The 11,967-nt window shown below is 31.6% G+C and overlaps 1 protein-coding gene across 2 annotated transcripts; it reads left to right on the top strand.

Annotated features, from left to right (window-relative positions):
- Nucleotides 1-844: 844 nt before the first annotated feature.
- On the top strand, nt 845-11,483 carry LOC126965806 (uncharacterized). 2 transcript variants are annotated; one of them, XR_007729598.1, is made up of 6 exons: nt 845-1,138; nt 1,219-1,514; nt 2,891-3,049; nt 4,386-4,522; nt 8,199-9,871; nt 9,906-11,483. XR_007729598.1 is itself a non-coding variant. In XM_050809579.1 (5 exons), exons 1-5 carry the CDS (start codon nt 1,036-1,038, stop codon nt 8,359-8,361), a joined length of 858 nt encoding a protein of 285 aa, XP_050665536.1. In that variant the 5' UTR covers nt 845-1,035; the 3' UTR covers nt 8,362-11,483. The 2 variants fall into 2 exon arrangements, 1 of the variants encoding a protein (XP_050665536.1); XM_050809579.1 differs by having other exon boundaries at nt 8,199-11,483.
- The last annotated feature ends 484 nt before the right edge of the window (nt 11,484-11,967 follow it).

Genomic DNA, 11,967 nt, shown 5'->3' with positions numbered 1-11,967 from the left:
TAAGCTAAGGGATACGTTTTAGTTATCTCAAAGAAAAAAACAATAAACATAATAAATATTTTTTAATAGTTTTGTTTTGCGTTGTAGTTTCGGTTTAGACAGTCTTTGGATTTCGTTTTTCAGATGCTGCAATAAAGTCGTAAGCCCATGCTTATCCTGAATCTGAAATTGTAACAGAATACAATATATAAACAGAAGTTAGTTAACATATTAATCAATTATTATTAATCAAAAATATAGATACTATAAAGATAAATTTAATAATAATTTATAATAAAATATCGATAAAAAAGTGTCAAACACTACAGATATAATAATATTATAATTTTTACTCTAGATGAATTAAATCAATACTCTATCACTTTTAATCACTTTAAGCATTCTTTATTACCTTATTATTTGTTCATAAGTGCTTACCTTTCTTTATCCAAAAAGAATTAGCCATGAAAACTCTCTTACTCCCATCTGACCACTCAGATTTTAAACCACATATTTTACACAATTTTTTATAACATTTTTTTTTTATGGAATAGGAGGACAAACGGGTCACCTGGTGTTAAGTGATCACCGCCGCCCACACTCTCCTGCAACACCAGAGGAATCACAAGAGCGTTGCCGGCCTTTGAACATGGTATAGCTTAGAAAGTCTTACGCATTTATTCTATAAATAATTAAGCACATTACCCTGAATAATACACGATTATAGTAAAAGAAAACGAATATTCGTAACAAAAATTGGTAACTGTAACTTTTATTTTGAATGAATGACATGTCACATGACACTGAAACCAAAACAAACAAAAGAGTCGGATTTATGTTAGAGCGAGACAGCGTTTGTCGCCATTTTTTTTTTAGTGCAATGCCATACATATTCGAGTTTATTTGAGTTTCGCCAGACTGTCTAGATCTAAAAGCCAGAAACAGGCAAAAAATAAATTGATTGCAATTCGTTTTAAGTTTTTATTTATTTGTCTATTAAGCACCAAGTTAAAGTGTCTATATTTGATTTTTGTCATTTCTATCTGTGCTTTTAAAATGTCACCTTACGGACCAGAGCATCAGTATTTGTTAAGAACAGTGGCTAGTCGTGGTGTAGTTACTGTTGAAAATGCTAACCAAATATTAGCATCTTTTGGAGGTAGAGTATTCAAAGCTACCAAAAATCTAATTGTATATTATAACATCAAAACTTACAATTCCCCTGATTTTCTGTTTCAGTGAATGACTTTGTCATTCAAAACCTGGTTACAGAAATAAATACAAATATCAGGCCTCTTCAACAGTCTATCAAAATAACTAATGATGAGTTTACATCTGAGGAAGTTTTAGTGTTTTTGTCTCATGGATATGATGATGCTACTAAATCACAAAACATATTTTCTGCTACAGAACTAGAGTATTTTAGAGTTTTAATTGAGCAAATTATGAGTACAGAAGGTAGACAGCTAACAAGTATTCATGCTCTTAATTTAGTGGGTAGTATGAAATCATCATTTACCAAATTGAATGCTCAGGTAAGACTACTAAAAGCTATCGAAAACTTGCTTTTTGGTTGATCAGTATAAGCTTGAAGGAGTAACAAACAAACTCACATTCATATTTATAATATAAGTTCAAATTAGCTTTAATATTACAGTAAAATTAGTAGTTATAATATTATTGACCATATAAATATTGTTTTTAATTTCGCTTTTTATTTATTTGCATTATAATTATTTTTTCTGCATAAAAACTACATAGGTTTGTATTTTCCTTAGTGCAAACAGTTTTACATGATTTTAAATGTATGAGTTACAAAGAAACAAATTAAATTTATAATATTGTTTACCTTTTACAATTTAAAGCCATCAGTTATTAAACTGACATCAAAAATGAATGAATTAGACTGATTAGGTATAAGTCTTTTATAGAAACATTTATATGAAGGTTATAGTAATTGAGTCCATAAAGTAAAAAAAGTTTTTATGGGACGACATAATGTAACTAGTGCAAACTTTGACCAAGACAGCTAATGAACCAAAGAAAAAAATTGTCACCAGTGTAATGGTATACCAAAGGTGAGTTTAGAAGAAAAGGATGCCCTTTCATTCTCCATTGTGTATAAGGGATTGGTTGGGTTAATTTAAATGCACTTAATAAAATTGTTATAACTGTATTTTAAAGTTTCCACTTAGAATTACATTAGGGCAGAGTTTCCCGTTACATTTCACAATAAATAATGCATACTTGAACTTGGCACTCTTACTTATATAGAGCACAACCATTTACCATAATGATGCTACCAACTGTTAGTTGGCACTGCTGTAGTGCCAATTATCTTATATGAATCAAGTTAACTAAATAACTAACACAGTCATGACTAACAGTAGGTAAATATAATATATATCTAATATATAAAATTCTCATGTCATGGTGTTAAACATTGAACTCCTCCGAAACGGCTTGACCGATTCTCATGAAATTTTGAGTGCATATTGGGTTGGTCTGAGTATCGGACAACATCTATTTTTCATCCCCCTAAATGTTAAGGGTGGTCCATACGAAATTCTTTTTTGTTTGATTATGACTCAGCATTAAAAAAAACATACAACTTCAAATTTTCGATCAACAGTTACTTTTGTATCGTGATTTTAATATCGGCAATACAATGTTTGCTGGGTCAACTAGTATATAATATATAACTAATATCATTACTAACACAGTCATGAGTAACAGTAGTTAAATAAATGTAATTATTAATGGCAATCCATGATGTTGGTAGCACTTGTTAATCAACTAATAAATATAATAGTGCTGACAATTGTTCTATGTTCATAGTTTTTTCAGTTGAGCTTTGTAGGAACCATGATACTGCTAGTTATAATCTACATACAGCTTAATAAATTTCCAGAAACTTCTTGATACATGGTGCAGAATGAAATACTTGGACAAGGAGGAAAATAACTATGCCCTTGGTGTTAGAACAATACAAGAGTTTGAGGGCTATTTGAGAGAGAATATGCCTGATACAATTGAGGAATGCTTTTTGTGTAAGCAAATAGTGTTTAGGGTTAGTTTTTTTTTTATCTTTCCAAAAAAAATATTTCAGCGGAGATTCACCTATTTTGGTTGTAAACTGTACCAAATTTTTTTTCACCCACAATATACAGGATGTCCCAAAGTCAAGAAAAATCAACAGGCAGCGGACTCATTAAAAGAATGAATGAATGAACTCATTCAAGATTTTTTTTATCATTTTATGGTGAATACTCGATATGATATGGCACAATTCTGTTTGTAACTCGCCCACGTTCTCGTATCGTATTTTGTATAGCATATCTTTCATGTATGTAATCTGGCCGGCCATCTAATCGGTCCATTCGTACTAATCCAAGTAGAAAAACATTCATTTTATGTTGTTCCTTTCTTTTAAAATACTATGTTACATAAGAAGAGTTATTAGTTTTTGGCCATTCTTTCGATTGGCATTATAAAATAGGGGTGTTTTTTTTTTTACATTTCAGTTGGTTCGATTCCCAGACGAGGCAAATAATTTTTAGAAAATCTTTGAATGCAGAAGTACTAACTTTTAAAAATAACATAGTCTTTTTTCAGTAAAATAGCCTATCTTCGATATTTAAGGTACTTTCCCTTCATGTCCCATAACTTTGGGACACCCTGTATATTTTAACCCTGATATGGAGGAGTCAGGGATCACCTACTTGTGGTAGAATAAGTCATTTCTATTGATATAAGTGAATGTGATAAGCAATTATCAATAGTTAATTAATTGTTAAACCTCTCTCTCTTAATAGGTAATAAGATCTGTCAGAACATTCCCGGGATGTTCAGATATCTTGGAGCGACCTTGAATCTTTAAAGGATTTTGGCCTGCTTATATCAGTATCACTGAGTTTGATTCTGTTTATGAGACTATTCACTCCTCAACCAGACATATTTTGCACTTAGGACTGTCTGCTACACCAATAGTTTAATGGTGTGTGATGAGTCAGTGTGCCCAGGGTAAACTGATAAGTCAAAATGCCCATTTGTCAAATGTGTCTCTAATGTCAATATTTTTTATCAATAATCTATAAATAAGACAACCTGTATAGCCGAGCGGTTAGCGATCCTACCTACTAAGCTAGAGGTCCCGGGTTCGAATCCCGGTAGGTGCAAGCATTTATATGATGAATATGGATGTTTGTTTCCGAGTCATGGATGTTTAAATGTATTTATGTATGTTTATATGAATTTATGTATGTTTAAGTAAGTATATTGTATTAAATATATCATTGTCTTGTAACCATAACACAGGCTATATATGCTTAACTTGGGGCAAGATAATCTGTGTAAAAAGCGTGTCAATATATTATAAATTTAATTCTTGAATTGTTAAATTTCAGGGTTATAATTGCATAGCATGCGCCAAAGCTGTGCACACACGCTGCTTATATAAATATTTGGAGAAGGTGCATAAATGGCCCTGTTGTAAAACAGATTTTAATGAAGAGCAATTACAGAATATTAACAACCAAGAAAAGTAAGTAGCTATGTTTAATAAAAAGTAGGTTGAAAAGGTTGGAGGTTCACTTTGATGTCATATTGGGCTGGAATTCAAAAGTATCGCTGGAGCAAAGGCTAATGTTGTTACCTCTCAGTTCAGAGTAGCTGGAGGAACCCACGCCCGCCATGTAGATACTCATGTGTAATACATTGTCGGAATTAATTTTTTGGACATTCTTATGGTTTAAGAAAATGTGAGGAATTATATACACACTTGGTTTCACGAGTTTTGAAACTAGGGTGTTTTAACACAAAACCGGCACACAGGTGAAGTTAAGTTGTGTAAAATAACCCATGAATAAGCACCTGGTCTAGAATTGATAACTAAGCAATCTCTAAATTCAAACTTAAATATATTTAAATTATTTATTAATAATAAAGGAGTTACTTATTATTGGATTCAATCCCCTGCAAGCCTGGGTCGAGCTGGTTAATTTTACACACAACCTTTGAATGTCTTCGTAGGTGTTTGTAGGCTTCCTCACAATATTTGTGTTCAACTGGATGTATGGTGTTCCTCCACAATACGGGTTTTTCAATGAACTGTCTTCAACGTACAGCGACAGGGTGGAATGTGCTCCTTTTATATTTTCAGCATGATACAATATGGGTACCTTCAAAAAAGGTGTGTTTATCTTTCTAAAAGGCCTCTAACACTCCTGTCATTCTCCTACAAGAGAATGTAGGCAGTGGTGATACATATATCAAGTGACATATGATCAGGTGACCCGTATGTTCTTTTGTACTTGTCTTCCATTCAAAAATTTCACCGTAAGAGCTTCAAATAAACAAACAAAATTCGGAAAACCATAAATATCAGCCAATCTCCTTGATGGACGTATTTTGTACTAAGTATTAGTGAACTTGTCTCGCGGCATGTAGTCGAGAGAATATAATGCTCCCGAATGAAGTTTTCGCATACCTACAACCTAATTTCTCAATATATTATATAATCAATATATAAAAGGCATTTATTTTCTCAAAATTGATTCCTTTAGAATTATTTTTGATGTCATTTCTAATAACTACTACTACTACTACCGCTTCGGAAACAAATGGCGCTCTGAGAGAGAAGAAGCGGCGCAAGAAACTCTCCCAGCATTCTTTTTTTTTGCGCTCTTTTCAATAAAAATATACAATATTGTACAGTCATTTCTATCGCTATAAAGTAATCATAATCTAGTCCCAGGCTGTCCGATCATTTAGATATTCAGCAGTGGAGTAATAGGATTTACGACAGAGCCATTTTTATATAAAACATTTAAATTTATTTGTAGATAATGCCTGAACAGTGGCTGGGACTTTATTATAGAAGTGTATACATTTACCCTTAATGCTATTATGTATCTTATGAAGCCTACTAGAATTAGTTACAAGCAATCCCTTATTTCTAGTGTTATAATAATGAAAATCACTATTAAGAGCAAAAAGGTGACGATTTTTGTGAACGTATATTAAATTTTCATAAATGTACTGACAATAAACAGTCATAATATTTATTTCTTTAAATTCTTCTTTGAGAGACTGTCTATAACCAAGCTGATATATAGCACGAACAGCTCTCTTTTGTAGAGCAAACACTATATCAATGTCAGCAGCTGACCCCACAGTAAAATACCGTACGTCATGATGCTGTGAAAATAACTGATCTAGCGGTCGCAACATTCGTGTACTCTCTAATTTTTCTAACTGCATATGCCGCAGAGCTGAGTCTATCTGCTAGATGGGCAATATGTGGACCCCACTATATATCTAATTAATAATTGTTACGATCTAGCCGTCTACTATAATATTCTTTTTTACCGTATGTTTGGAGTACTATCATTTATTTATTTATTATTTATTACATAATTATTGTATTTAATAATGTAAGCACTTGTGGTCGCGACGGTCGCCTTATTGAAGGTAGCTACTGAAAATCAGTGTTGGGTGATACCCAATTAATATGCTGAGTAGCAAACCTTTTTGGGACAAAACACTGCAAACACCACCTTATTATGTTGGTATAGAATAAGCCTTACTTTAGTTTTTTCTTTGGTTCTAAATGTATGTTAGTTTTAATTAGATTTGGCATATTATAGTAATTTTTTAGATAAGTTTTTTCATATTATTTGTTATTATATTTTGTAAATGTTCACGTGTATTTGTAGTGTTTGTTCCAAATAAAGATATACTTACTTACTTAATTTCAATAATTGTCTAATATGTCCGTTTTAGAGTTTCTTGCGCCTGTTCTTTTTCAGGTCTGAGGCATACCTATTTTCTATTTCGAATGTGTGGTAATTTTCGACATTCAATAAGTGATTTTAAATCGTATTTTGAATAAAATATTCGAATTTGAATGTGATACCAAATTACTACCGCCCATATGCGGCATGCTTACTGGGTTTTTAAGTTGTACATGCTTTTTTAAAAACAAAATACGCCGATAAGGTGTCGTTCCGACAACAGCGTGTGTGTTGTACCTACGTGGCAATAAGTTCCTTTAAAAGTGCACTGTGGAAAATACTACTGATAATATGCGATAGAAAACAGACATGAATTAAGCAATGTCTCTACGCAAAGTCAAATATTTACCAGTATCGTAGATGCGATATCGATATCCCTATACACGTCTTGCATTAAAACACGCGTTCAAAATACTGTCAATGTTGGTCACCGGTTATCATCATATTTAAAGATTTTATTATGTTGATACCAGGAACAGACATAAACTGATGATGCCTACTACTCGGCTAAGTCGAGTTAGTAAGTCTTTTGTGGGGCGATGTATATGCTTTTACAACAAAATCCCAGAAAATGTTCAAAACAAAACTATTACGTTATTCAAAAGAATTGTTAAAAAACGTTTGTGTGGTAAAGGTTACTATAACATAAATGACTTTCTTAATGATACCACAGATTGGGAATGGAGTGACCGCCCTCAGGCTATTAAATAATAAGTTTAATTGTACAATATTACTTTGTAAACATATTTATTCGATGAAAAAAAAGCCCGCTGAGATTGTTGCGCCCATTCTTCTCAGGTCTGAGGCATTCATTTTGGAATGGGTGGTAGTTTTTTGACTTTCAATAAGTGATGTCACATTCTATTTTGAATAAAAATATTTGAATTTGAATATTATGATCAGTTGAAACAAATAACGGTCAGTAATCGTAGTTATTTGGTTGTTTGGATAATATGTGCATGACAGTTAAATAGGAGCAGTAATTAAAATCACTCGGGCAGTGATTAATATTTTAATGGGGTGCTAAGAAACAGTTTAGTAGACGAGCAGGACGTTCAGCTGATGGTCATTGATACGCCCTGCCCATAACAGTGCAGTGCGGCTCAGGATTCTTCAAAATGCCCAGAATTCTGAGCGGCACTACAATTGCGCTCATCTCCTTGAGACATAAGATGTTGTCTCATTTGCCCAGTAATTTCACTAGCTACGGCGCCCTTCAGACCGAAACACAGTAATGCTTACACATTACTGTTTCATGGCAGAAATAGGCGCCGTTGTGGTACCCATAATCTAGCCGGCTTCCTGTGCAAAGGAGCCTCCCACTGTCTACTATCTTCATAAGTACAAAAACTATTCCACATTGTAAATAGTTATAAACTTGTCATGACATCACTGTATTATCATTTACAATTATTATTTTGTCAGTTCTAGATTATTTCAAAGCCAGCCACAGAATCTCAATGAAGTGGAGAATGTAGAAGAAGACGCTTCACTAGAGAGATCAGATGAACTTACGCAGGAAGTATCGACGCAAGATATAATTCCTGAGGTGTCGCAACGAGTGTCGAAAAAACGCAAAAGGCAGTAAAGGATTTCGGAGTTTTTTGTAATCCCTGTGGGTTTGCTAAGAGACGTGGGCCCTTGTTTATAGTCGGCACACCCGATGACTCTCCTATTTAAAACAATACAAAAGAGGATGGCGAGAATGCATGTATTTTGGGACCCACTGAAATAAGTGGCGTACATCATGGAACCTTATTAATAATTGTAGAACGTAACAAAACTAAGAAAAAAGCAAGTAAGTCTAAAAAAGTGGGCTAAGATATACCTAAAAGTAAAATATAACCTAAAAATAATTAATCAATATCTATTATTCAATCAATAATTTGTATCTTAGGACTATGCCTAACCGTCTGTTAAAAGATTCACAATTCATTATTTTTTCAAGCAGGTATCGAATCTTTTAAAGATACTTACCTACCGATTTTAGTATCAAATAAATAATAGTTAAAAAAAACTAAAAAGCACGCTTTATTCTTAATTTTTATAAAAAACAACTAAAAAATAGGAAATAAATTTAAATTGAAAATAGTGTAAAAAAAATATATTTTATTGTAAAAAATGCGTGGGGTGCTTTTTAAGATATTATTAAAATAATAATTCTTCTACACCCCACGCTTTTTTTACAATAAAATATATATTTTTTACACTATTTTCAATTTAAATTTATTTTCTATTTTTTAGTTGAATTTTATATAAAGCGTGTTTTTTTAGTTTTTTTTTAACAGTTATTTTTTTTTTCATTTTTTAGTTAAATTTTCTATAAAAGCGTATTTTTAAAACAATATAAGTACTTTAACATCAATTACTGCCTTATCGACTATAGATGAAAATTATATAAATTAACAAAAATCATATTTTGCAAATTGAAAAATTGAATAATTTTATGAAATCAGTGTAATGTCATCGGTCCTCGATAATTCTACAAAGTTTGAAAGAAATCTAGCCGTTTAAAGTGGGTCAAAATCGCGCCCAAAGAAGTCGGTTACAAACATACAGGTGAAGCTAATATAAAGCGTATAAAAACGATAATAATCATATTGAATCTTATTGTGAATTACTGATTTGATTAGGTATAGATGGTTTGATGGTGTCGGAACATCCATTTAATAACAAGGACTGTGATGTCAAATAAATGTAATGAGATGTCAGTTGCGCAAAACGTTCCGTTAGTGCAAGATGACCTATTTTTTAAAAAAATATATTAATTTATTTATTTTGACTCCCATATCTTAGCCCTTCAATAATTTTTGTATAAACATCGTATAAACTTATGTTTATAATTAATATAAACTTGTACTTGTACGATGCTTCCTTAATTTTTCTATTATGTGGGTCCATTCTCGCCATCCTGCTTTCATTTTCATTCATATTTATTTGATATTAGATACGTAAATATGAAATCTCTGTCTGTCTTGTTTTTGCATCTAGTTTGGATTTTGGTATTTGTTTCCGAAAAGTGGTATTGATAAAACTGGCTTCAAAAATAATTATGGGCTAATCAATTTTGAGTAAATAAATTTTATTTATTATTGGTGGTGGTGGTTAGCGATCCTACCTACTAAGCTAGAGGTCCCGGGTTCGAATCCCGGTAGGTGGAAGCATTTATATGATGAATATGGATGTTTGTTTCCGAGTCATGGATGTTTAAATGTATTTATGTATGTTTAAGTAAGTATATTGTATTAAATATATCATTGTCTTGTAACCCATAACACAGGCTATATATGCTTAACTTGGGGCAAGATAATTTGTGTAAAAAGTGTGTCAATATTATTATTGTGTTAATAAACTTGTTAATTATTAGGGATTTCAGTATTTCATTATACGTATCCCTAATTTTAAATGAATGCCTTTTAAAAATTGTTAATTTGATATGACTTAAAACAATTACAATTGGTTTGTTATAATGCTATGTGATGGTTATTAAATCTGAAGTATACACAAAAATATTATTTTTATATCATACACAAAAAAAAAGTTAAACATTAGAAGCAATAACAATAATTATTATAAACCAAAATATAGTACGTATTCACATTGGTATGTTATTGTTAACAAACAGTTTGTGATCTTGCCAAAAGTAATAAATGTATCGTTCTCATCTCTATTTGATTTGATTTGAATCTATGAGCTCTGATTTAACTATGTTTTGGCTTTGATTTGGAGCTTATTATTTTCAACAATGAGATCTAATAAAGGTTGGGCGCATCACGTGACTTAGAAGCGTCACAGTTTGTTCAATATTACGAAAAGCAATAAGAATTGTCTTAATGTGTCCAATTACAAAAATCGCGTGACTCGAAGGCGTCAAAATGAGACGCTTTTATTATTTTTAAAAGTACGTCTGGGACTATTAATTGTGTGATGAACATTTTTTTTCTGTGCATCATTGTAAACCTTCCTTTATCAGGTGTATACTTACTCTTCCTACAGGCTCTGTTTATTTTGATATCAGATAGTACTACTAACACTCCTACTTAATTTTGGCCGTTTCTGTTTTATCTCAAGATATTACGTAATAGCTTATTAACTAACATTTATATATGATTTTTAGGTTTTTTTGACGTTCACATTTTGTCGTGTTTCTCAGTATTCCGGTTAGACAATTTCTAACTAAATATACCATTGTAATCTAGAGATTATAAGGAATAAATCAATATATGTTTCAATCTGTTTCTCGAGCAAAAAAAAATATCTCCTTTGTTTACGAAAATTTTGTCAATGAAAAACAAAAGCTGTCTTCTTTTTGTTATAGTTTTAATAACGCCATCCTTTTAACAAAAATAAGCATCATTTTTAACTTATTTTTTATTGCCTGCTATTACTTAATTTTTGTATATTACAGTATAATTGGACGTAGTTCCTGAAAAACGTTCCAAGCCACGAACATCACATTTTAAGGAATTCAAGGAATTTTAATAAATATTAGCATATTCCGTACATGTGGGTTAGGCTATTAGAGTCATGATGTCATTTAAAGAGTTACAGTAGTGCTGCCATTTTTTGTCAGTCCATTAATATGAATCACGTGACCAGTTTTGTGTTCTTAACCCAATTTCGACATGATTGTGGTTTGGAACGTTTTTCTGGAATTATATCCAATTTAGGTTCAGGTATTTTTTCAATAAAATTCTATCTAGGTGATAATAGTTTTATTTAATTTAACTGTACAATAAAATAGTAACAAATTTTTTAAATTCATTTCATAGTAACTGAGAACTTGTTTCTTTCAATTACATTTATAGTTTATTAATTATGTACCCTAAATAACTAGCACAAACAAGGTTCAAAATAAAAGAAAACCTTCTAAATTCTAGGGTTACTTCCTAATTATACATGCATGGCATAAAGGTGTAGAAATCATTTAATTTTCCTGTCTTAAAATTAACTTTTAACGGCTAAACATATGTGTGTCCCACATGTACTTTTCATGATTTGAATGTACTTAGAAGATATATTTTTTTTTAATATTAGAGGGGACAGAAAAATTATTGGCTGAACCTGATGGAGAGTAGAAACCAGCCGCCCATAAACATCCGTAATACCAGAGGTGCTTTGGAAACCTTTGAGGGCACATATTGAAGATGTCTATGTCACTCTTTTTCCCTCTGACCTATATTACTCATTGTTT

Source organism: Leptidea sinapis, chromosome 8, assembly GCF_905404315.1.
Source record: "Leptidea sinapis chromosome 8, ilLepSina1.1, whole genome shotgun sequence".
Taxonomy (NCBI): Eukaryota; Metazoa; Arthropoda; class Insecta; order Lepidoptera; family Pieridae; genus Leptidea; species Leptidea sinapis.
The sequence above is the reverse complement of the archived record's forward strand: the minus strand, read 5'-3'. Positions and strand labels throughout refer to the sequence as shown.

Coding starts and splice junctions, on each gene's coding strand:
- LOC126965806 (XM_050809579.1), top strand. CDS start 1,036: ATGTCACCTTACGGACCAGAGCATCAGTATTTGTTAAGAACAGTGGCT. Junction 1,139..1,218: donor AATATTAGCATCTTTTGGAG/GTAGAGTATTCA, acceptor TTTCTGTTTCAG/TGAATGACTTTGTCATTCAA. Junction 1,515..2,890: donor TTACCAAATTGAATGCTCAG/GTAAGACTACTA, acceptor ATAAATTTCCAG/AAACTTCTTGATACATGGTG.